Source organism: Amphiura filiformis, chromosome 4 (genome assembly GCF_039555335.1).
Source record: "Amphiura filiformis chromosome 4, Afil_fr2py, whole genome shotgun sequence".
Taxonomy (NCBI): domain Eukaryota; kingdom Metazoa; phylum Echinodermata; class Ophiuroidea; order Amphilepidida; family Amphiuridae; genus Amphiura; species Amphiura filiformis.
The window spans coordinates 52,275,753-52,301,101 of record NC_092631.1 but is presented as its reverse complement, the minus strand read 5'-3'; the positions used below and the strand labels follow the sequence as shown (position 1 = coordinate 52,301,101).

The 25,349-nt window shown below is 37.9% G+C and overlaps 1 protein-coding gene across 1 annotated transcript; it reads right to left on the bottom strand.

Annotated features, from left to right (window-relative positions):
- Nucleotides 1–1,801: 1,801 nt before the first annotated feature.
- On the bottom strand, nt 1,802–24,988 carry LOC140151055 (tRNA N6-adenosine threonylcarbamoyltransferase, mitochondrial-like). The gene is made up of 9 exons (XM_072173254.1): nt 24,883–24,988; nt 15,681–15,883; nt 15,450–15,549; nt 14,378–14,535; nt 9,794–9,927; nt 8,979–9,185; nt 7,921–8,078; nt 5,113–5,315; nt 1,802–4,107 (listed from the first exon to the last, which is right to left on the bottom strand). The coding sequence occupies exons 1-9, from the start codon at nt 24,895–24,897 to the stop codon at nt 4,002–4,004; spliced, it is 1,284 nt and encodes a 427-aa protein (XP_072029355.1). The 5' UTR covers nt 24,898–24,988; the 3' UTR covers nt 1,802–4,001.
- Between the last annotated feature and the right edge of the window lie 361 nt (nt 24,989–25,349).

The window sequence follows — 25,349 nt, the reverse complement described above, 5'->3', positions numbered from 1 at the left end:
CCATTTATGAGTAGAACTGTTTTTACAGATTTTATATTTTCTTGGCTCTCAAAGTTTCGGATTGATTTTAGGCAACCATGTGCTTCATGCTTGTATGCTCCAAAAATTCTTGCTTGTGATGGAACCAAAATTGGGATGTTTCGTAGATTTGCTGAGTCTATCACATCCGTAGAGAAACATACCAATGAAGAAGAAGTGTACCCCAGCCACACCAAGTCAGAACGTCAGTTTTTTTCGTACAGTGCAAATGATAAGAAAGCAGTAAAGGACAGGAAGAAAATGGCACAAGATTTGTCATACTTCATTGCGAAGAACTCAAATAACTTACAAGAATGGTAGAAAAAACATCAGAAGAGTAATACAATGGAAGGAGAGCAAGAGAGGTCTGAAGTTGAGTGGAAGCAACATTTACTGGAAGAAACACCTACTGAGTGCAAACCGTTGTTTGTTAAATTTGTGGAAAGGGAATTATCCCAAGATTTAACCCTGTTGCTTTGCAAAGTGTTTAACTTTTTTTTTTGCATCACAACATCCCATGACATCACTCTTCAATTTCAGATTTCTCTCTTCATTAAGATCCATTCTCAGTGGTTCCACAACATTAGAGTACCTGAAGGATGAAATGCCGGAAATTGTAAATGTTTCGTATGCAGCCACAAAGGATGATCAACTTGATGAAGTTGCGAACTATAGTTAGATCAGCTCGTAATCGGCGGGCCTTATAACATCACGGATTAATATCAATATATCTTATTTTGAGAATTGCCTTGTGACATCTCACCAGAAGCATCCAAATTATTAATTGAAGTCATATACTCTGTCTACTTTATTTAACACGCACAATATAGACCAGAATATATCAACTATATCACTCTTAATGTGGGACTACTTTTCGGCGTAGTGGTAAAAGCCTAACAATTCTCGGCGATTACGAGCTGATCAAAGTATAAATACAGTAAGAGTTACAAGAGGAGATAGAGGGATTGCTACATCCTCCTGGTGGTACTGACGACCTGCAGAGCTCAAAAACTTGGCGTAAGCTCACTTGCTCCAGGTCGCAGCCCTGGAAGCAGCCTTTAAGGGGGTACTACACCCCTGCCCAATTTTATGCCTATTTTTGCATTTTTCTCAAAAAATATAGCAAATTAGGGACAAGTAAGATATGTATATTATAGGGGCAAGGACTACAACTACTGCACTGGAAATTTTATTTCAGCACAGACAACAGTTGTGGAGTTACAGTAAAAAATGAGGGAAAACCAATATTTGATCAATAAATCAATAATTACTTGCTTTGAGTTGCTGAATTTTTAGTACAGTAGTTGTAGTCCTTGCCCCTATAATATACATATCTTACCCATCACCAATGTGCTATAATTTTTGAGAAAAATGCAAAAATAGGCACAAAATTGGCCAGGGGTGTAGTACCCCCTTAAAGAAATGGCATAGTGGAGAAGCAATTGGGGAAGTCTGACAGATCTACAAGCAATACTCACACCAAGGAGTGACAAGCTGCCCTGGACCTGGCCACTGCAGTGAAGAGAAGAGATTGTAAGATCCAGGGACAGATTGGTAAACCAGGCCAGGCAGAAAAACTCACATTTCACAGCTTGGCGAGGCAGATCGAGGAAAGCGTCAGCAAGGGCTATAAACCGGAGGAATTAATCACTGCTGTCATCAGGGCAGTAGGGCACAGATTGCCACTCCATGAGCTGTTGGAGGGGAAGACCGACCTGATACTTCCTCGACTGCAAAGAATACTTTGCAGTCACTTCAATGAGAAAGATGCCCTGACTTCGCAGTCAGATGCTTTATCCGATCATGGATACGGTCAGTCAGGGTCTGGTAGTCACTCATCTGGTTGTCATGTCTTTCTTCACAGCATGGGTTCTGGCAGTCATGAAACTTTTCATGAAAACCTTTGGAAAGCTAATGATAGCACTGGTAGACTCGTATTCATAATGGACATTTATCCTACTACATGTAAGATGAACGGACCTAATAAATTCATCTTTGAGAATAGAGACTTTAACAATATTTCTGATTTAGTTAATACACCTGGTCTGTATGGCAAACTTTTAAGGCTGTAAATTTCTCAACTAAATAGAACATGATTTCAAATGATGGCCAAACAGAAGCAGCCTGGTTTTATTACAATTTTGACTGCTCTCAGCAATGCATTGTAAAAGTGGACATTTTTTGCGCAATTGTGCTACAATTTTTCACATTCCAATTGTAAAAATATTCCTTTTGTGTGTATATCAATAACGAAGCTTAAAAACATGTAAAACAGTTCAAAATTGGCAAGTCGTAAAAACTTTATCATGTTTAAATTTCCACTTATAGTATTCTCTATTGTTTGGCGAAAATAATAGGCGAAAAATGAGACTCATAACATTTTGTATTGATAAAGAATGGCGGGCACTTACGTAGTTGCGCATTGCATGACTGACGTGCACTTGTGTGAATTTATGCGAGAGTAAGTTCGGACTTGCGCAATAACAAAAACAAACAATTTTCGCATATTATAAACCAAACAACTTGAGGAATTTGAAGCATTTTGTAGCTTACCATAACACACAAAATTATGTCAGCCCCATGCCCACTACTGACTTTCTTAAAGTGCCTCCGATTGGTTAATTACATTATATAATCATCTGAGTAACCAATCAAATTAGAGCATTTAATTCTCTCCCTTAAATTTAAATCCCTTCAGCGGTACTTACTATTCTTTCCATACAATTTATCTCTGATTGGCTCAATACATTATACTTGTAACCAATCAAAATAGTTCTTGAGGCCACCAGCAATGTCCATGGGGTTAATGACAAAATTAAATTAAATATGTGTAATAAGCAACTCATTTTGGCTGACTGCATCACAACCATTGTCACACTTGCTTACCAAAACTTACTGTGTTTTCTTCCACATTGTCTCACATGCCAAGATCCATGTCTGTGCACTGTAGTAGAAGTTGCAAAAATCCATTGTAAATGGATCATGCATCATTTACATGTTATCAATTATTTGATGCATATGAACCAATTAAGCTGCAAATGACAGAATCTGACATAAAACTATACTTTGATCAGTACAAAATAGGCCGTCTCATAATATTGAGAGTGCATTTTGAAAAGCACATTACGTGCTAGGAATGGAAGTCACACAACATTTCATTTTGAATAGTAAAGCCGACAAAATGCTGTAAATGTATGCTGGGTTGATGAACAAAACACGCTGTGATTTCCGCTTCTTACGTACTGATCAGAGTATGTACGTACATATAATTATGTGACAAAATCAAGAGAATGAGTTATCAGCAAAAATATTGCTCAAATTCTTTCATTACTGGTTGTTTTCAGCAACTGATAATTCCCTACAACTTGGTAACCAGAAGTTCAATTTTCATGAGATTTGCATCAAAAGCAGTATTTTTTAGAGGCTGATATAAAAAACTTGAAATTGAATATTTTCAACATTTCTCCTTTCCCTTGATTGTGTCACATATTTTGGTAGGTAATTAATTTGTTCAGACGAAAGAGGTTATAGAGAAGAGTTCTGAATCCTATCGCCCTGTGTGTTACTCTATAGATAGGTGCATCTTTATAAGCTTGAGCATTGCAAGTGCTACGCACAAATTAACACAATGAATTACACACAGTATGCAAGAACGTAAACAAGCACACACTTGAAATCAACGGTTGCCGGGTACATACAGAAATTATCCAGAAGCGACACTCTGGACTCTCTATAACGTCTTTCGTTCCAACACAATGCACATGATTAAAAGTATGTGCCCACATTTCTTCTGACCAAAGATGCTTATGTTCAGAAAAAGAACTAGGAAGCATGATATTGAAAAATGACCCAATATTAAAGGATGTGGAAAATCAAGTGCCAATACTAAACATGCTTTATAAGTACAAAATTTAGGCATACTTTGGTAAAGAGAATGGGCTCAAACAAATATTCGGTTGAACTACTCTCACTATGACATTGTATCATGACCTATCCTTCTTTGTCTGCTCTGACTTCCAAAACTGAATTCTTTCTACCTTGATATTGGCATCTCTAACTTTCTCTGATATATCTTCTCCAAGTGGAAATCTGCAGAAAAAAACAAACAAGTATACATGTAAGAGCAACTGATTAGTAATTGTGGGTCTGATCTGTGGGTTTTGTAACAAAATCATTCTTTGAAAATAGCAATATGCCTGATTGCTGGTTACAAGTTGGTGTATACAAAAGGTCCATTCAATTTTTCCCCATGAGTATGGAGGTCATGCATGCTTTGATCAATTGATTTCAAACAACGGATCTTCTAAGATCCAGGAATGCTACTTAAAAGTAGCATCCCTGGCAAAAATATAGTCTTTCTAATATCTGTTGGGATCAACATCATAATGCATGTTCTAAATTTTCTGTTGAATAAACTGGTATGTTAAAGATATCAGTATGCTTCTGAACATGAACAGTTGGCCATGATTGCAGCTAACAAGGTCACATGCAGGACCTCTATATATTGGAATGTCCCCTACAAGATGAGTAGGCCTACACTTGCTCTGATATATATTTTAAGTTGTTGTTCAGGATCTCAGAACCAAAATGTTTTGGCACACAGAAAATACTTCAAATAATGCAAGATAATGCTTTCCATCATTTCACATTAGCCTGATTTTCAAGTGATTTGACAATACTGCAGACTAATATACCTTTTTCAGGGGGATAACTCATTCATGTGTGACCATCAAAATATAGGCAACCAATCAATTTCTGACGATACACTGCAATGTGCTGCATCAAGTAAGAGCAATTGATTGGTGTGAATAATCATACCATGCCACATCAAACACGCTGTGAACAGCGAGATATTGGTTGCTGTGTTTTTTGTTTACCGCACAATTAATTTCCAATAACTGAAGCTAATGTCAAATGTCCTATAACTCAATCTTTATGAAACACAACGAGGCCTCGTGCAGCCTCATCTCCATTTTTGACGAATATGATATTTTGGTACCAATCAAGTCACAGACCAGTGAAACATAGCCTTATGTAAAGGCCTATAACTATAAGGCCAGAATGAGCCGTCAATAAGGTGATAAATGAACTTACCTTGGTTCAAATCTGACATTTTGTGGATCCTCTGCAAATCCCAAGCCTAGTTTGAATCTCTCCATCCCAGCCCATGCAATCATGATGCCATTATCTGTGCATAGGTGAGGTGGTGGGCACACTAGTTTGTAATTGTGACGTGCACACACTATATCCAATGCATTTCTGATGTATGCATTGCTTGCTACTCCGCCTGACACAACCTGGTAAAGTAATAGTAATAAAAATGCCAAAATTTGTGGGGAAAAATCAATATTTCAGACAAGCTATTTTAATTAAGAAGTTTCTGATCCTGTAATATCTTTTGAGTAGTGTATACCGTATTGTTTGTAATAAACGCCCCGGGGGCGTTGCATTTTTCCAAAAGGGGGACGTTTATTGGAAGTGAATTGTCAGTGAAAAATGCTTAAAAATTGGGTTCAATTTCCTGATGGTGCTCCTGTTAAAAGAAGGGATTTACGACTATACATGATAGCGGCGCCCACGGAAAATGATATTTTCGTGGGAAATACAACAAAATTACACCTGTAAGTGCATGGAATTAGTGAAATTCTACCATAATTAGGCAATGAAATGGATTGGAGTTGAGTCATAATAGGTTTTGTCTAAGGCTCTCAGCAATACCGGGTACCCGGGTTCCCGCCCGTCCTTGGTCTACCCGGGTCAAAATACCAGTTACGGGCTACCCGAATTCCACTTAAAAAAATAATGGCCTGCCCATTTATAGACTACTTACGAACCACAAGCTTCCTTATGAAGTAAAATATCCATAATTTTATCAGATATGATCGCCAATATTGACATTTTGCTACCACTAGCGCCTATTATACAACATCGAATACGTCTAAATAAATATCTGTGACTGCGGTCGACGTCAGCTGAGTCATAAATATATGAATTGAAGGGGAAAACCCAGGGCAGATTCTCCTCTTCACAACCGGTGCTTGCATTTCATGAACAGGTAAACAACAATCGCTGCCTAGGTGTGTACGCGACACTCATCACATTCTCGTCTCAATTCGGATTCGAACTGTGTCATTGGGGATGAGGCAAAACGCACGTGGTACGGTGTGTGAGCAGAAAATTTGTAGCCTGTGCGGCAGCGTGCGCGGCTTAGTTGCTACATGTACGGTACTTTGTTTATAAGCACTGACCTAGATTTTTTCATGCTCGTGGGAAATGTTTACATTACGCCTTTTTGGGTTTTTTATTAATTTTATGTTGGTAATGACGTCCTGTGCAGCAGCCAGCCACGTGTAGTACGACGGTGCTTATTGTGTGTAGTATTTCCACGAAAATGTCATACGTGAAGTATGCAGTATCGTCATGATTTTGCATGCAAGTTTACAGTTGACTCCATTAATAAATCTGTTCAGCAAGAAATGTTGATACGTAAACAAGTCATTTCTTCATTTTGTAGACCACAGTAAGTTGGAAAACTTCTATCTTTAACATTGACTATTATTTATGCCGATTTTGTACTGAACATAAATGTAGACTTATGGTGCTGAATTCTGCAACCAAAAGACGGGTACCGGGTTCCGCCGAAAATTCAATCGGGTGCCCGGTACATAATTACCCGTTAGCTGAGAGCCTTAGTTTTGTCCATGCAATTTAGTGATCGTGACTGACATGACTGATGCAAGTTTTAAGCTTACCTACATGATATGTCATGGAAATGTTCGCATTTTTGTCAATTTTTCACAGAAAAATTGGAGGGGGGCGTTTATTAGAGGGGGAGCGTTTATTACAAACAATACGGTAAGTCTGTATAGTGCATTCTTAGTCAGTGAGAGTGTTCTAGTTCGGAGACACATAATCTGATTGGACAATCGCATGATTTTGGGTGCCGTTTATCAGGCCATAGACGGCCGCACTCCATCATGAGTGTTGATAACGTGTAACACACTTGTAGAGGTGCGCGTATGTATCGCAGTGGATATCGTAGTGTGCGCCGGCATCCACTACTCAAAATATTGGACTTGCCTGTTGTCTATCACACGGTAGAGGAAGTCTATCACACGGTAGAGGACAGCAAAAACACAAATTCCTATCTTTTATTCTCTAAATTGGGTAATTACATGAGGTAATTGTAATCAGAGAATATCACCAGGAAATGGGATCTATCAGGGAATAAATAAGATTGGGAAGGGTCAGTCAAGGAGAAATGTAATCAAACTATGGACTACAGCGATTTCTACCGGCTGCATCGCGCCCGTGCTCCGAGTTCCAGTAATGAAAATCCACGGTTAAGACTTTTTCAAGCCTGCTACAGTACATTTTTTTCAAATGTTGAACAGCTATTTTTAATATTTTAATGACATTTTTTTATTGATTACATCCAACCGACCAACAATCCTGCTATCCTGGCCAAGATACACAAGAAAATACTGTTTTAAACACGAAAATTAACCCCGAGTTACACGCCTACACGTAAGACTTGACAATAGTCTATTTAGATCATCGTTGTCAAGCTCGAGGTGATTGACCCCGATGATTGACAGTAGGGAACGTGTAACTGTACGCGTAGCCACGGTAGCGGGGGTGCTAACAGATGCGCTCGTTAGCACCCCGGCACGCTTTTTAGCACCCCATGGCGGTCCCCATACGCGTGTCAAATTTTGTGGTTCGCGGCAGCTTCTGTACAGCATACCGTAGCGTGCAAATTTGGCCAAATTTGGAGAATCGGCGAACCACTGTCAACCCCCTGGATCTATAATAAGCAGCTATGTAATACATTTAATATTAAACTGCTTGATTTGTACTCAAACTGCATGAGATTATTAGTACCTTCAATTAATAGCTTACCAGAGCTGACTGTGGTTGTGTTATAAGTTCCGTCTGTCGGCAGTACTCAAAAGCTCGTATCAATTTCAGTGTGATTTGCTGGGTGAGTCTCTGTTGAAAAGATGCCGCTATGTCATGTAGGTTTGATACAAATGCCGGAGGTTGCTGGTCATAAATGCCTGTTGGAAGAAATATTTACATATGTCAGTGAAAAGGATGACACTGCACCAAGAAATTCAAAATGCTTGATTACACAATGAGAAAGTTTTTTCAACTAATAAGAAACATTGGCTGACAAGACTGTGTTGTATATTCTATTACACTTTCGATTTTGAAAGATGGGCATAAAACAAAGATGGGCAATAAAAGAAGTTTTTCTCTCAAAAATTTTGGAAAAAATGCTATGTGCCATGCTTTTTTTTAGAATTGTGCTTTTGACTTTCCCATTTTGGGTTGGTCGGTTGAGATTTTTTATTTCTTGAAGCGGTTAAATGACCCTAAAAAATCACAGAGAGCTTGAGAGCTTGAAAACTCTGAAGGAAAACAATTAGAAAAATTTTTGCAAACATATTTTTAAAATGGTCTGGATTTTTGAAAAGTACTTCAACCAAAATCAATCCACTTCAGCCAAACACCAACCATTTTTTCTACTTGCATACAGATACAGATAAAAAATCCCAACATTGCAAAATTGGATTGGTTGGGCCTGTGTAACAGGGTATCATTGTTGCCGTAGCCCATTTTTTCCTGTTTTTGCTGCTTCACTGCCATTTTTTCCCAGTTTCCCCAACCCATAGAGCTAACAGCTAGGATGGCATTTCACATATTTAAGCACTTGGATGTTCTTGATTGACCCGCTGTTTTAACATTATTCAACTTAAAAGTTGGAAAGTAACTCAAACTATGAAACTGTTCTAAGAGGGCACTTGCTTAAAGAAAAGATTAATGAGGTGGTATAAAATGATAATGCTTCCTAGCTGTCATCAACAGTTCAAGAACTGCATTAGCATTGAACATATAAATTATCATCAGCAGACCCTAAAATTATATACATGAAACAAAAGAACTTTTCCAAGTACCTTCATTGACTTCTTGTCGTGTAATAAATTGATTAAGAATTTGCTTGATCCCAGCAAAACTGAAGTTACAATCTCGTTCCTTGAATCCTCCCACATCCTTCTGATGAAATAAGGTTCTATCAGTTCCTTTGGCGGCCATTTTCTCTATGGCTTGGCCTCCGCTGAGTCCGCTGCATTCTGGGTGATGATGAAGGTGCAATCTCCTTGCTGTCTGCCAAGAACAAAGAATATAAGTATCACACTACAAGTCCATGAAGAATTTTTTGTTTGAACACAATTCGTCGGTCGCAACATACAATGTATAGTGGCGTACATAAAGGACAAAATACGTTTCTGAGCAAAACGTTTTTGAAGGATATGCTACTAATAACGGAGTCAATACTCCTCCACTGTATTCTCTCGGTGGCCCGATTAAATTTGATATTGAAGTTTAAGGTTCAAACTATAAAACTGTAACTTGAATAGTTAAAAAGGTATAACTTATAGGATAATAGCTAGCTCTAAACCTATACGCCACTATGTGAAACAGAAAATTTGGAAAATCACTCTACGCCACTATGTGTTGCGACCGACGAATTGATCTCAATGAATATTAGCACTTCATAAATTCTCATGTATGTTCACATTCTTAAAGAGGCGTGATCCAATTTTTCATGTTCCGTTTTCTATTTTAGATTGAGGCATACCATAAAACAATACATTTCCAAATTTTGAGTTGCATAACTGTAGTGGTTTTGATATTCAGAAGCAGAAACGTGTATAACAATGGCCCATAGTATAGTAGATTTTTCTAAATAAAAAACACCTTTTTGTACTTGCCTTGTCAAATGCTTCACCAGGGGCATCGTCCACTGTATTCCCCAAAACTAGAAAATCTCCTACACCTCTGGCAACAGCTAAAATACAATGACCACCTGAAACTAGCAACACTAGAAAAGGAAAGTGTACCCTGTGTTGGAAATAGACAAAAAGCAACAGATATAAGGCTTGTAGAAATTATAAATGATGAAATACCCTAATATATTGAGTATGCATTGATAATATTTGTAGTAGCAGAATGTGAACAAATTTAAGTTTTATCCCAGTAACAGATTGTTGACTTCACTCATTTCATCTTCGGGGTAAAATGACATTAGCAGCAGTTTTAATGGCACAATAACAAATAGATATTATTATTAAGCATTTTCCTGCCAAATTTGGGAGGTTCTGGCCACTTTCAATTGCAGATTTCAATGCTGAAGCACTGTATGGCCAAACTTGTAAAAAAAACTTTGGATGACCTTGGATTACCTCTGATAACCTTCAAATGACATTCAAATTTTGTGTGATACATATTTAAGTTAGCTTACACTAAGTTTCTTTACGTAGAGGATAAATGTGCAGGAAAATATCAGATAAAAAGATGTTTGGTGGCGCTCTACAATAAAGCTGCACTGTCATTTCGCTTAGACTTTTTGTGAACAATTTTCACATATTTTACTTATTTGTGGACATAATCTATCGTTTTATGGATCTGTGAGTACATTAATAAGATATTGACACTGTTTGCCGACTTTATGTTATAAGTTTTCCGTCTGATACTTGTGTTTCGTCGATCAACGTTAGTGTTTCATGATAAGCGTACTGTTGAATTCTGCAGTTATGTTTTTCGTACTTAGTATTTTTTTCATTATGTGTCGCCTGAGCTATACTGAAGGACACCTTGCTATCTCTTCAAAAGGTGTGATAAACACTTTTGAGACCCGGCCTTTCACGCCCGCAAAGCGGAGAGAACGTAAGAACTGGAATATCGCGAAAAGAACTAAACGCTGGCGTCAAGTGGAAAGCGATTAAAACGGATAATCCGCTCAAGAGTGACAAATCGGGTTTCGACCCAACAGCTTTTCAAGTCAAGGAGTGCCACCACAAAAAATCCGAACTTAATTTATATTAAAAAATCAAACCCATGCAGCCCTTCAGCAAACTTTGCACTATGGAATGCCCGATCCATAAGAGGGAGAGCAAAGTCATCGACTTTCATTGACTTTGTGATATCTCGTCAGCTGGATATCGTTGCAATAACTGAAAGCTGGTTAACTGGCGATGATAGAGACAATCGACTATTGTCTGATTTGAGAAACTTCCTCCTGGATTATACTTTCCATCATGTGCCACGTGGAAGAAGAGGAGGTGGCGTCGCAGTTCTAGTTCGCAAAGGTTTTGACATTGTTATCAACACGCCTTCTACTTTTGTGTCGTTTGAGTATATGGACATCACGATCTCGTCCAAATCCTCATCTGTCAGGTTGCTGACTCTATACAGACCTCCGCCATCAAAGAAGAACAAGTTGACTGCTAAGGTATTCTTCAATGAGTTTTCCAACCTAGTGGAGATGTTTACATCGCTTCAAGTTCCCATTGTCGTCGCCGGTGATTTTAATTTCCATATGGACAATTGGCGATGACCCAGATGCAAAAATCATGCAAGACCTTTTGACTCTGCTTCACTAGACCAACATGTCAATGGATCTACACATCGTAAAGGCCATACGCTAGATTTGATCATCACGCGAATGTCCGATTCCGTTGTATCCAACATTGTCATTGATAGAAGCCTTCCATCAGACCACGCTGCTATCTTATGTACGGTCGCCATTTCTCGCCCACCTGCTACGAAACATCGCTTCAGCTTTCAGTAAATCACATGATATTGACGTGAACTCCTTCAAGATGGACATAACAAAGTCCAGTCTAATCAGTGATCCAGCTGAAGATGTGGAAACATTAAGCGCTCAGTTTGATAATGTCTTGGGCGACTTGTTGAATCTGCATGCACCCGTGGTATCCAGATGTGTAACTTTAAGACCTCATGCACCCTGGTATGACAATTCCATCCGCAAGCAGCAAAACGCTTAACGTCAGAGATGTGAGCGACAATTCCTGAAGTCAGGACTTGAAGTCCACAAGCAAGTGTACAAAGATCAGTGCAAGGAGTACTCTCAGAAACTTGAATCTGCTAAGTCACACTATCACGCCTCAATTCAAGGATTGTGATCAGAAACAGCTTTTTAAAGTTGTGGACAAGATGTGTTCTGCCAGCTCCAAGAAGCCTCTCCCTTCTCACGACAATACCGAGGAACTTGCAAATGAGTTTGCAGACTTCTTTGAGAGCAAGATTCAAAAGGTCCGTGATAAACTGGACAACATTCCATCGATTCCTACGATAGTTTCGGATAAGGTGTTTTCCACATCCGCAACCTTCAGCAAGTTCGCTGAGGTCACAGATGATACAATCCGTCGTTTCATCATGGAATCAACATCATCATCTTGCTCGTTGGACTCAATACCTACTTGGTTACTCAAAGACTGCCTTGATGTGCTCCTGCCGTTAATCACTCGGATCGTTAATTACTCGTTATTATCTGGCACTTTTCCTTCATCATATAGGACCTCACTTGTCACTCCCCTAATAAAGAAGTCTGGACTGGATGAGAATACTCTGAACAACTACAGGCCCATTTGAACTTAAAATTTGTCTCAAAAGTAGTTGAGAAAGCGGCTTCTTCACAGCTCCAAGATTTTCCGTTTGAGAATGGACTGTATGGTAAAAACAATCTGCTTATAGGAAACATTTCAGCACTGAAACTGCCCTCGTCAGAGTCCAAAATGACATCTTCTGGCGTCGTGGACCAACGCTCGGATGTTGTGTTGGTTCTGCTTGATCTCTCAGCCGCCTTTGATACTGTTGACCATCAAGTTTTACTTCAGCGGCTGAGAGATCGTTATGGTGTGTGTGACGACGCGCTGAAGTGGTGCAACAGTTATCTGTGTGAACGTCGGCAAGCCGTTGTTATTGGCGAGAGCATATCTAGGACGCATATTATGAACTGCTCCGTTCCTCAGGGATTGGTTGCCGGTCCATTCTTGTTCACCATCTACTCCGCTCCTCTTGAAGATCTCATCGAGTCCTATGGCGTAGAAAGCATGATATATGCCGACGATACTCAGTTGTATCTGGTCTTAGACTCAAAGAATCGCGATAGTGCACTTCAGCGCCTCGAGGATTGCATTCGCGGTGTAAAAGAGTGGACTGCTGCAAATAAACTGCTTCTCAATGATACGAAGACGGAGGTCATACATTTTTCTTCGCGTTTTAAGCATGAGCTGAATCCGATATCTTCCATCAGTGTCGGCATCTCAGAAGTCGAACTATCTTACGAGGCGCGCAACCTTGGTGTCATCATGGACAAATACATGACTCTATCATCGCATGTAACCAAAGTATGCCAGTCTGCCTCTTTTGCAATAGCGAAGATAGGCAGTATTCGCAAGTATATTGACCGCTCCACGGCAGAGAGATTGGTCCATGCGCTTTCGTAACATCAAGGCTGGACTCGAATAATGGCTTGTTATACGGTCTTCCTGGTACTGTTATTTCAAAACTTCAGAGAGTGCAAAACAGTGCCGTAAGACTCGTGTTAGGAGTTAAAGGATATCGCGTTGATATTAACGATCTGCGTAAGTGAGCTTCACTGGCTACCAATAAGGGATCGTATTGCATTCAAGATCCTCATGCTCACCTACAAATCCCTTCACGGACTTGCTCCACCATATCTTGCCGATCTTCTTACTACATATCAACCAACGCGCTCGCTTCGTTCTGCTACTCAATTTCTTCTGGACCCGCCTCGTCGTATTGCAACATCTTACTATGGTGAGCGGGCTTTCTCCACTTCTGCACCCAAGCTTTGGAATGGCTTGCCACAGTCCATCAGGAAAGCCACGTCTCTTGCCATCTTCAAAAAACACTTGAAAACTCATCTCTTTAATAATCCAATTGTGTAGTTTGTTTATGCCACTTGCCAAGTTATTTATCTTTGATTATATTGAGTGAGATGCCGACCATCAGATTAATTTCTGTTTGCTCGTTCCTTTTCGTGTTTGCTTGGGTTTTTTCTCTTGTGGTCCGCATCTCACTCGTTGCAATATCTGCTGATTATTTGGTCTGATGTGTTTTTATGATATTCGTTACCGTGATTTTCCCATGGTTTAACGTGTTTCTTGTTATTATAACTGCTTTGCTTTTTTTATGTGTACTTAAGACTTTTGGGTGCAGGTCACTCTTTTATTGTACTTTTTAAGATTTATCTTTGTAAATTTTCATTATGTGATCGATTTTATTTTGTATTTATGTAAAGCGCCTAGAGGCCTTTTTTGGCATTGGGCGCTATATGAAACGCCTTATTATTATTATTATTATTATAACCACCTAACCAAAATGAAACATGCCTGTATCATGTATGAGCATATACATTGGAGGACTACACCATCACAATATCTTTGTAACTGCTTAAGCCAGGAGGGTAGAAATACACCAAAAACACTTACTGTATTGTAAAAAAAAATTCCACAACACTTACTGTTGAATCATTCGTACTGTCAAAGCATGAGCTTCCATGTGGTGAATCGGAATAAAAGGAAGGCCCGCTTTACGCACCAGTTCTTTGCTGTACTCCAGACCAACGGTTAGACACAATGCCAGACCAGGCATAATGGTGGTTGCTACTGCAGAAACATCCTATTCAAATCAAACAAACAGGAAAGATTGACTCATTATGTTAGTTGCAAAATTTTGACATGTAGCCTTAATTGAAAACTAAACCTTATAGCTTTTCCCACCAACCATTTCCAAGTTCAATTCAAGGAGAAGGTGGACAACATCCATAACAGAATTGCTTGTACATGTACATGAAAGAATCACTGTACTAAATGAACAACAGTTATGCTCTATTTTACTCTAAGAATATACAAAGAAAACAGTTTCAAGTCAAATTTAGCAGCAGTTTTTAATCATGGGGGGGGGGGGCAAAATTGAAAGGCGGATCCATTCCCTGGACGAATTTATTACCAAGACAAATTGCAAAATTGACAGTTTTATGCATGTGGACATGAAAATTTGTGTATTTTTGGAATATCTACAAATTTATAGAATCTTTGTGAACTTTTGTTCCCTCCAAGAGGCCTCGAAATATTTTGAGTCGGGTATCCGCCCTTTGCACGGATCCGCCATCTTGCCACCACAATGAGGTTCTCCTTGCAAACGCATGCAAAATGTGCATTTTGTTTCGCATGCTTTTCTTGCATCGCGTCAGAAGGCTTGTGCAACACAACACACACTTTGCCTGCGGGCACAACTTCGTTTTGAGATGACCGTGCGATCGGCGAATAGTCGGTCAGGGAATATTAACCACACAATTTATTTTCCTTGGCCTTAGGGCTCATATTGAAATTCCCTTACACAGGAAGGTGTGCGCCATCCTGCAGCTTTCCTGTGCTAGCCTTCTTTTGTTAAAATCCTGGGCAGGGTGTATTACTGATGCATATAATCCATCCGTTTTATGACTGAGCTTTCCTGAGGAGCTCCCTTAGCGAGGGGAATCCTGCCTTCTTTCTGTGTGAAAACGTGGTAGGGTATTTCAAATGAGCCCTTACCTGTATTGTAATTCCAGCTGTCCGTAGTGCTTCTTGTACCACTCCATCAATGTGCTGTCTATGTAAATGCTGAGCCAGAGGAGGAATTATACCACCATTTCTAAACAAGATATAAATCAAAGATTTGAATGGATTATTTTGACTAGATAGGGAACATTTCATTGTTGATTGATGCCACAAATTTATTCAACAAATATTATGTAGACATATTGTACAGGTTTAGACTCTTACCTCACATGTATATTTTTCTGTGAATACAGTCCCTCTCCTAACACATTGCCATTGTTATCAACGACTGCAGCACCCGTCTCATCACAGCTGGTCTCTATACCCAATACCAGAGGGCGCAATTTTCTACTGGTCAATGATATCCTGCGAAAATGATGAAATACCACTGAGGGTCTTGGTGTGCAAAACGGACATAGCCTACAAATCTGTGATAAAACAAACAGTAGATTTCATCAAGTGAATCTTACTTCAGATAGGAGAAAACAAAGCAAAACTTTGTTGAATAGTGCCCATGCATGTAGCTACATGTATCCTGTCCGCCCAGACCGTGTGTCCTGTCACTTGGATGCATGACAACCAGTCTAATTTTGATAGCAAATACAAAAGTAAAAAGTAGGAAACTACCGTGAAGTATATAAAATTGGGCGAGCTTTCGGCCATAGGCCTTTTTCATAGGCATGATATAATACTTGTGAAAACAAAACATACACAAGGAATGAACGTTGATAAACGCGCGTGCGAGTAGGGACGAAAGCGCGACCATGAAACCGAAAAAAACGCGAGCGGGGAAGCATGCCAAAATACGCAATCGGGGAAGCACAAAATTTTGATAGCAACCAACATAATTTTCATAATATCCAACCACAGTATCACCATTTCTTGAAATTCAAACTTGAAGCAACCCCTTTAGTATAATTTACCAATATTAACAAAAATGCTTTTTATAAATAATGTCCAGTGCTTCCAAGTGTGAATTTTGCGATATTTGGATCAGAACGGCGAGAACCTTTTTAACAATACATGTATGGTATGCATGTACGGTACATGTAATGTAAAACAATACATTATCTTTTACATGATAACATTTGCCTATTTAAATGCATGAATGGCGCATCTGGGCTCCTTTGCCTTGGGTAAATTTCATATATCCCAACAAGAATTGAGGTTCTGTGCCCTTATTTGCTGGCGAGAAATTTACGGGAGGGCAATTTAGGTTGTGCCTAATAAAAATTCCATTTAAGTCAAGGGATCCCATTCATGCATTAGCCTTAGGCAATCGTTTACACTCAGTATTCACTCACATAACATGACTCACCTACAGGGTTTGCGCTAAGGGAAAAAAATGTATTGCAAAACTGCTATGGCCGTGTGTTTTGAACTCGCCACCCTTAGCGTTACATCAAAAATATTATGAATTTTTACACCAATCAAGTTTCAAATTAGAATATCTCCACAACTATCAACCCTAAACTAGCAAAAGTATACATTTTTGGAAAGCTGAAGGCAAAAGCAATTTAAATATACACATTTCAACTCATTGTACAGGGTGACCTTGAAGTTATACAGGGTGGAATAAAAAAATTCCAAATAAAAAATGGGTCACTTGATGCATTGCTTGTTACTAACTTGCAATTATAAACTGAAAGTAAACAACATTGATTTGGTTAGAGGTTAGGGGGACCCTACTGACTTTGGAGGGAAAAAAATCACAGCTGTTTGGTAATCTTGGAATACAGGGTGTCCCAAAATATGTTCAAATTTTTTTACAATTCAATATATTTTGAACTGAAACATTTTACCCCTAACCAATACAAGATAAAGTAAGTCCATATTTAGATTCCTCATCAAATTTCCTCTCAGAAAATGTAAACTTTGACTATGATAGGATAAATAATTAAAAATTTACTTTTTGATTTTGAAGACATCCGCATTGCTTACTACAGTGTTTAATATGAAAACGGGTAGTTTTGTACATAAAAGTTTGCATTTTATTGACTAAACCAATCATAAAGAGCTCAAAATGATTAAAAACAATCAGCAGAATTAATAATCTTTCAAAAGAGCTCTTAACCACGTCTGTAGCCCATATGGATGCAAAGATATGATCAGTTGATTCAACACGCACACACAAAATCTTTATTTCCCATAGACTTTGCACATACCGCCACCGCCTCAACAACCACCTCGGCCATTCTGCACTCAAACAAATGTAACTCCACTATCTTAGCTGATAAACAATTCTCCTTTAGAGGTCTGTTAGGGCATTTATTTAGCTACAACATGACACCAAACACACTACAGTACCTTTTGTTTAAGCAGAGATATAACAATTTGAACGAGTCTCGATTTGGAAAAGCGTAACAAAACCACCATTTTTGGGTGGCGAGTTCAAAACGCGTGGCCCTATGCTAGTTGCAATTTTGCATACGGCAGCAGTTTTCAAATATTCAGTTTTTAATTCTTAACCCTTTGAACCCTGGCCTACCACGTAGTCCCGTACATCCAACCCTGAGCTTCCTAATGCACTCGAAAATCGCCTCAGCATTTTGCCCGTCACGCCAAAAGAAAAGGTCTCCGACCCCTGAATCCCGGTCTCCCAGATAGCCAAAGTATTCCGATGTAAACAAAACATATCGCAATTGATGTTACATGAGCCGCTTTAGCGACTCTTCGGGTTTTTGACACACTATGATAGAAGCCTCTATAGCGGCTCGTCGGGACTACGGTACAGGTTACCGTGAGCCGTTAGGCGCATGAAAGTCGATTCCGAGTATATTTTCTTTAAAATCACTTATGTCATAGACCTATGGGTCAAATGAACACATTTCAAACGGTAGGTCTCAACTCCTTGTCGTTTCTGAGTTATGGCTCGTTGAATATTTGATGTTTTTTGACGCAATTTGTCCACTTCCCATCGAAATACACACAAAACTGTCCTAAATACCAACCCAAATTTTATTATGTGGGAAATGAGTCACCATAATCAAACTCACACATATTCAAAATACTTCTATGATGTTCCTCTGTACCAGAAATCAAAGTGGTGTCAAGCCATCTTCATGGTTAAATGACTGTTTGGAGATCGCATTGAAATACACAGTAATGTTCTAATTCCCAGAATGCAAAGTTCTAATTACCAGAATGCAAAGTTCATCAATTTACTGTGCATTTCAATGAGAGATTCAAACACTAATTTAACCATGAAGATGGCTTGACACCATTAAGATATTTGGTACAGAGGAACATTATGCAAGTATTATGTATATAACACATGTTGTGTGAGTTTGGTTATGGTGGATTATTTCCCACAAGGTCAAATGGGGTCCTTTTGGCTGAGGAGTCATCTTTGAGCCCCTGTGAAATTTTTATTAAGCCAATGAGTGGTCTACCCTGTTATAGGGGGTCACACCTGAACCTATATTGCCTACTAAAGGCAAAATAGATGATGTCTGACATCTAGGATGAAGAGGAGGGGGGGGGGTCAAAAACAGGAATATGTCATGTGCGTCAACACAAACATGCATTTTTATGAGTCTATATCAGCAAATGGGGGTGAGATACATTGTTTATGAGTCCAGAATCTGGTTATTTGGGTCAAAGACACCCTGGATTCCAATTTGTAGCCCTGTAGCTTACCACTAGGGGTAGATATGGATGTCTAAACTCGGAAGAAAATTAATGTTGCAACGCGCGTGCCCAAAAAGGGGGGTCTGATCCAATTTTCAATAGGCCGGTTCTCGGAAACGACATGGAGTAGAGACCTACCGTTTGAAATGTGTTCATTTAGCACATAGGGCTATGATATAAGTGATTTTAAACAAAATCTGAGAGGGTGACCAGCCAACCCATTAGGTGATTTGAGATGGACTGACCCATTTGCTAGTCAGCCAAATTCGCCGACAATGTCAATGCATATTTACATAGAAATTTAAAACAACTGGCCGAAGAAGGAACCGTACATAAATATGTTTCCTATACTAATACTTCACTTGACCCAAATATATGATTTTTTATGGTGATAAGTCACTCGCACATGGAATTTTAGAGGGATTTGGATAGCAGTTCCATTAAAAAAAGCTGCTATCATAATGAGACTAAGATCTAGAAACACCCCCAAAATGCCGTTTTGGGGAATTTTGCTAGCTGAAACTTTTTGATGAAAGTCAATCTTTGACAAGATGTAACTTTGCTACGGAAAGTGCTATGAAAAATGGTTTTCAGTTTTGGCTTTGTTTACTCAAGGGCTTCAATTTGATATATAAAATGATGCAGTTTGATGGCAAATTTGAATTCACCTAGCATACGGCCCATTTCACGGTTAGGCGCCACTTTTTGATTTTCAACGTATCTGGCCTGGTGTGTAAAAAATAATGGGGTTACAGAATTGACTGTTGGTAATTTTTCATTGTCTCTGTATAGCCTACCTCCACTAGCTTAATCGGCCTTTCTGCTTTTATCTTTCAGGGCTTATACAGGGGTCAGAAGTGGTCAAAAACCACATTTTACTAGCAACCTAAAAAGACATTTATTTTCCAATGCTGCCACTTTTAACTATGTTGAGCCTACCAGCTGCTTTTGTTGTTTTTATGTAATGAACAAGTTGCACTATACAGCCATACATGAACAAAGTATGAGTTGTCAGTTAAACTAGCATGAGAACCATTTAAATTTCTGAATTTGGATGTGACATTTTCCGTTCACATCTATGTACCTTATTCAATGTGGAATAGATCGACTAATACTTTACATGAATGGCAAACTAGTGTGTTTTAGTAAAGTTCAGAGTCTTGTTACTATTTGTTGAACAAATTACACTTGTTGCTCTTAATACGTAGACATACAGCGATATTTTGAATTTTTGCCAACAAATTCCGTTCACAATTTTGTCACATCCGATTAATTTTCCAAATAGTATAATTTATTAACAAATAAGTGGCAGAATTTGTTCTCCTTGATTTTAAAAATCTCCTGCTATGAGCTATCTAATGACACCATTTAATGAAAACTCCTTCATCAACTTAGCTTGCAGATGTCATTTCAAAGTTTCCGCTCACATGTGTCACATCCATGGTACCTGTCACATCCAAAATAGTTTCTTCAAAGAACTAAGACAGGTATGGGACTAGGATGCCAGTTTGAAGTTATTTCATTACAAGTTTGTGGGGGATCAAAAGGCACAATAAGTTTTTAATTCAGCATGCCTTCTTTAATTGTGACAGGAGATTCAAAAAGCTTCAATTTCCGTTCACATGTCACATCCTCGAAATTAGTAGTTTTTAGGCCAAAATACTTAAACAACATGATATTTGACTTTCTAAAATAGGTTTATTATTTCATACATGTCACATATGATTATTTCATGGCTTTGTTGTTGTCTTTTAGGGGACAGTTTTGTATACAATTTACAGAAGCGGATGTGACATTTTCAATTGTGAACGGAATATTTCAGTATTATAAACATTTTGCTTGGCAAAAATATAAAGGGTCAGGAAAAACATTTTAGCATTGCTCAATTCAATAGAATCTATCAAAATATATGTGTTAGAAGTGCTTAAAGCTTATATTTTGACAAGCAAACTGTTTATAATAATGAAATATTCTGTTCACAATTAAAAATGTCACATCCACCTCTATAAATTGTAAACAATGTTTTAAAATGAACACTAACACAGGTTAATATGTTTCAATATATCCCATTTAATTTACTGAGTGTGTGAAAACTCTTTGAATCATTATTTTCTAAAACATACTCTACTTTACAGTGTGTGGTTTCCGTTCACATTGACATCAGTCACATCCAAAATTGCACAAACATAAGAATCTTGAATTTGACCTGTGCTTTCAAACTGGCTGATATTATTTGTGAACATTACCCATATTATGACCATCAAAGCTGTGAAATATCAGAGTCATTCATTGATTATTAAAATTGTTGAGTAAACCTTTTCATGTCAATTTCCTTTTTACCACAAAAATTACATGTAAGTGGCCATAAATTTGTCATTACACAACAAAATTTGCCCAAATTTGGTCAGAAGAGAGCCTATGACATACTTGTTTATTTTAAATATCTATTATATATGTATTGGACAGTAAAAGTATAAATATTCACTACTCAATATTTATCAAATTTGTTAAAAATTACATAACATGAGATAATAAATTATAATTTTCTTCAAGAAGTAGAGAGATTTAAGCTGGGAAATGATATTTTTATGAAAATCTGGTCTTATGTGGAAAAGAAAACCCCAATTAAATGAAATTTAATCCATTTTGAAAATTTCAAGTTTTTTTCACCAAAAGTGGCACCTAACCGTGAAATGGGCCATACCTATATGGTTTGCCTGGCATACCTATTCATATGACAGTCTGAGTCTATGTCTGGTTCCATACAGCAATACGCAGTATTGCTGTCTGGTAAGCAGGTACGAATAATTCCGCGTGAATTCAGACGTCGGAGCTGGTCAAACACAGGGGACTAGCCTACATCCCGTATCCTACTATCACTCAAACAAGCATGAAAACTGCGATGCGGATATAGTATCATCACAGGGACTGAGAAATTCGACATTTTCGATGTTTGCACCGGGGAATTTTAGACGCGGAGATTTCTGCAAATTCGTCTAAAGGTAACCAAAGGGTTGGGGATCGCATTTTTAACTATCACTAAATGTTTCGGTATTGCGGTCGGCTAAAAAGTAGACAGTTTCGGGGACTGTAATTGGTGTAGATGTCACATTTTGAACAGTGAGCGATAAGTGACCAATTTCATGCTCAGCACAAGTGTTTATCTTTACTCAGGGTAATGACAGTCATTGTACTCTGTAGTATGGCAACTGCGTACATGTATCACTCACACGTACGACATGGTCTCAGATTTGAAGCAGGTTTCACTGCCAAAGTGTGTAAAAATTCACCCCAGAGTGAAAATAGCTATGTTTAATGTCTATTGGGTGTCTTTTCTAGGGTAAAATTGTTTGTAGAACATGATTTTTTTGTCAAAACGCGTGCATCGTACATCGTTTTGCTACAAAATGTTGATTTGTGGCGATTTTGCCCGAAAAAAACGCACTTTTGGGTGACAAAAATTTTCACATGCCAACTTTGTATACTCATAGAGTCTACAATATACATAGATATGGCCCTTTAAAATGTTAACATATCAGCTGAGGGTACTATTTGATGGATTTAGGTATTTGTTTTGTGATTGACTTAATCATTTGCGCGCCAGAATCATTCAAATATGACATGCCTCGTGACAATTGACATGCCAAAATAAGCAAAAAAAAAAAAAAAAATTGATTTGAAAAATCATAACTCGTGATAGGAAGGTGCTACAGTGATGGTTGACCTACCAGTCTATGCAGTATTGAATGGGCTTTCATTTGATACCTAACTTTGTTCATTTTAACTAAGGGAAAGACTTGCAAAATGTAAAAATGTTTCCCCTACCCCTTAAAATTTTGATGTGTGTAAAAATTCCACGCCATTTATAAAAATCGGGATTACAAGAAAACTACAAGAGCTATAGGCTTGAAAAACTAATCAGTTATGCACAGTATAAGTTCCTACTTGGGTATAACATTAATATCTTTCCATTCCTTCTCAATTTTCTTTTCTAATTTTTTTATCAATTTGTGACATCTGTAAATTACGTAAAATTTGGCATTTGAAAAATCACAACAAAAAAAAAAAATATGAGGCTTACATGTTTAAAAACTAATCAGTTATTCCCATGATATAGTACTACAGGGATATAGTACCAAACTTGTGCTAAAATGCATATTTTTTGAGTTCTAATTTTTTTATCAAATTGACTCGCCACCCCATTTTTGAGCAAAATCGGGAACAATTACTACCTGTAATATTGCGCAATCATGTGACCTATATTCAATGTGTGTGCACCAATCAGATGTCAGACTTGCACTACAACATGATGTGAGCCTTGTAGAGCCTTTATAAGTGTGCCAATAGAGTTCAAATATGTTGTGATGATGTTGTCACATATGGATCTTATATTTTTATTTCCGTCAAAAGCATATGCCTCTACTGTAATGCTCATATCAGGAAAACAATGACAGATTGTGCATTTCTGACTTCAGAAATGAATTCTGCACAAAATTTCAGTCTAGAAAACATATTTAAAACAATATTTTTTGAAACTTTATATTTTGCCATTTTTGGCAGTCAAACCTGCTTCAAATCTGAAACCGTGTTGTACATGGTCGCATGTCATGAGGTGGTCCATTTTGTGTTACCATACATGGTCAAAATGGTCACAAAAATTACTTTTTAATATATGTTATAGATATTGTAAAACTGCAACATCTCATACCATTTCTACCTTTAAAATGTTTATCGTTTTGGCGTAATTGCCTAATTAATAACTAATTAGCCCATAGGCCGCAATGTAAATCAAAATTTTCAAATGCGTTTTTCTCAAATTGGACCTTATACACATAAAATACCCCACAACAAATGTCTGAAGTTGGATTTTGTCCAATGTGCTAGGATATGTTCACAACATAGTGATGCATCAGGCTCACCCTTCAAAAAAAAATTATGTAAGATCATTCACGATATACATGGTGCGCCAAAAAAGTTGATATTTTTAAATTAAAATTTAATTAATAATTCATATTTTCCCAACACTACTTCCTACCATTTTTATAATGCAAAAATTAGTTTCCTTGTGCAATTTCCTTTCAGAAAATATATACATTTATCATGATACAGTGAATATTAAAGGAGATACATGTAATGTATGGACCTTTGCAGTTTTTGCACGTGATTGCATTGACTTCTGTGCATTTAGGCAACCCGTGGTACAAAATGTAATGAGAAACTAATAATTATGGAATATGAAATTGATCAATTTTGAAGTCAATCTTGTTTCTTTGAGTAATTGGCTCTAAAATGAAACATAAAAAAGCTCAATATGACAAGGAGTTATGAAGATACAATAATTTATTCAAACCAACACTATCTATGGAAATCTTACATTTCCTATGCTAATACATTACTCCTCACCCACCTGCTCCTCCACCCCATAAATTTTCAATTCCAGCTGATGTCATTTATTTAGTTTGACTCACTTTTCAGTACTAGTTTACACAGTTTTAGCCCTGTTCTTTAGCTCTAAAATGAGACCCAAAGTAGCTCAATAGGACAAGGGGTTGGTCTGGTTCCCTATGACATTTTCATTGTAACATTGTAACAAGTTGTAACTTCGTATCACAAGCTATCGGTTGTTCATACGAAAGTTAGAACATTTCGAACAAGTCCACATGGGTCCACATAATTAAAAGTACCGAATTCGGCAGGCAGGCAAATATATAATATAATAAGGGGCTGCCGAATTCGTCTGATTTAAGACTTTTTTCTGGCTTCTTTCTAGTTTAATACGTAACATTGTGCTTCTTACCATGGTTGCATACATAGTAACACTTTTTTCTGAGTGAATTGTGCTTTAAAGGAGAGTAATTTGCTGATTTAAGTGGGACTTCAGAAGTCACTGCGAGCACCTGGAAGTCGCCATGTTTCGTTTCGTTAACTTTCGTTTCGTTTCGTATTAGAATTTCCTCCTTTTGTGTAGGAGCACCTCTTCCTTTTTGGGCGAAAAACGCGAAGCGTTTTCCGTCCTTATAGCCTCTTTTTAATATTGCGATGGGTTTTGGCCGGGGTTTTGGCATACTTATTTCCTCACAGCGTTGCAGAATAAAAATAAAATAATCGTGCTGTCTATGTAATCAGGAAACTACAGAGGCGACAGTGACAGTGTACATTTAAATTTGTCATTACTACTTCATGTTGATATTCAAACAGTGCTATAAAGTTGTCTTCCCGGGTTGTCTTACCAAGGAATGTGTTTGTATTTTAAAAGAAATAATT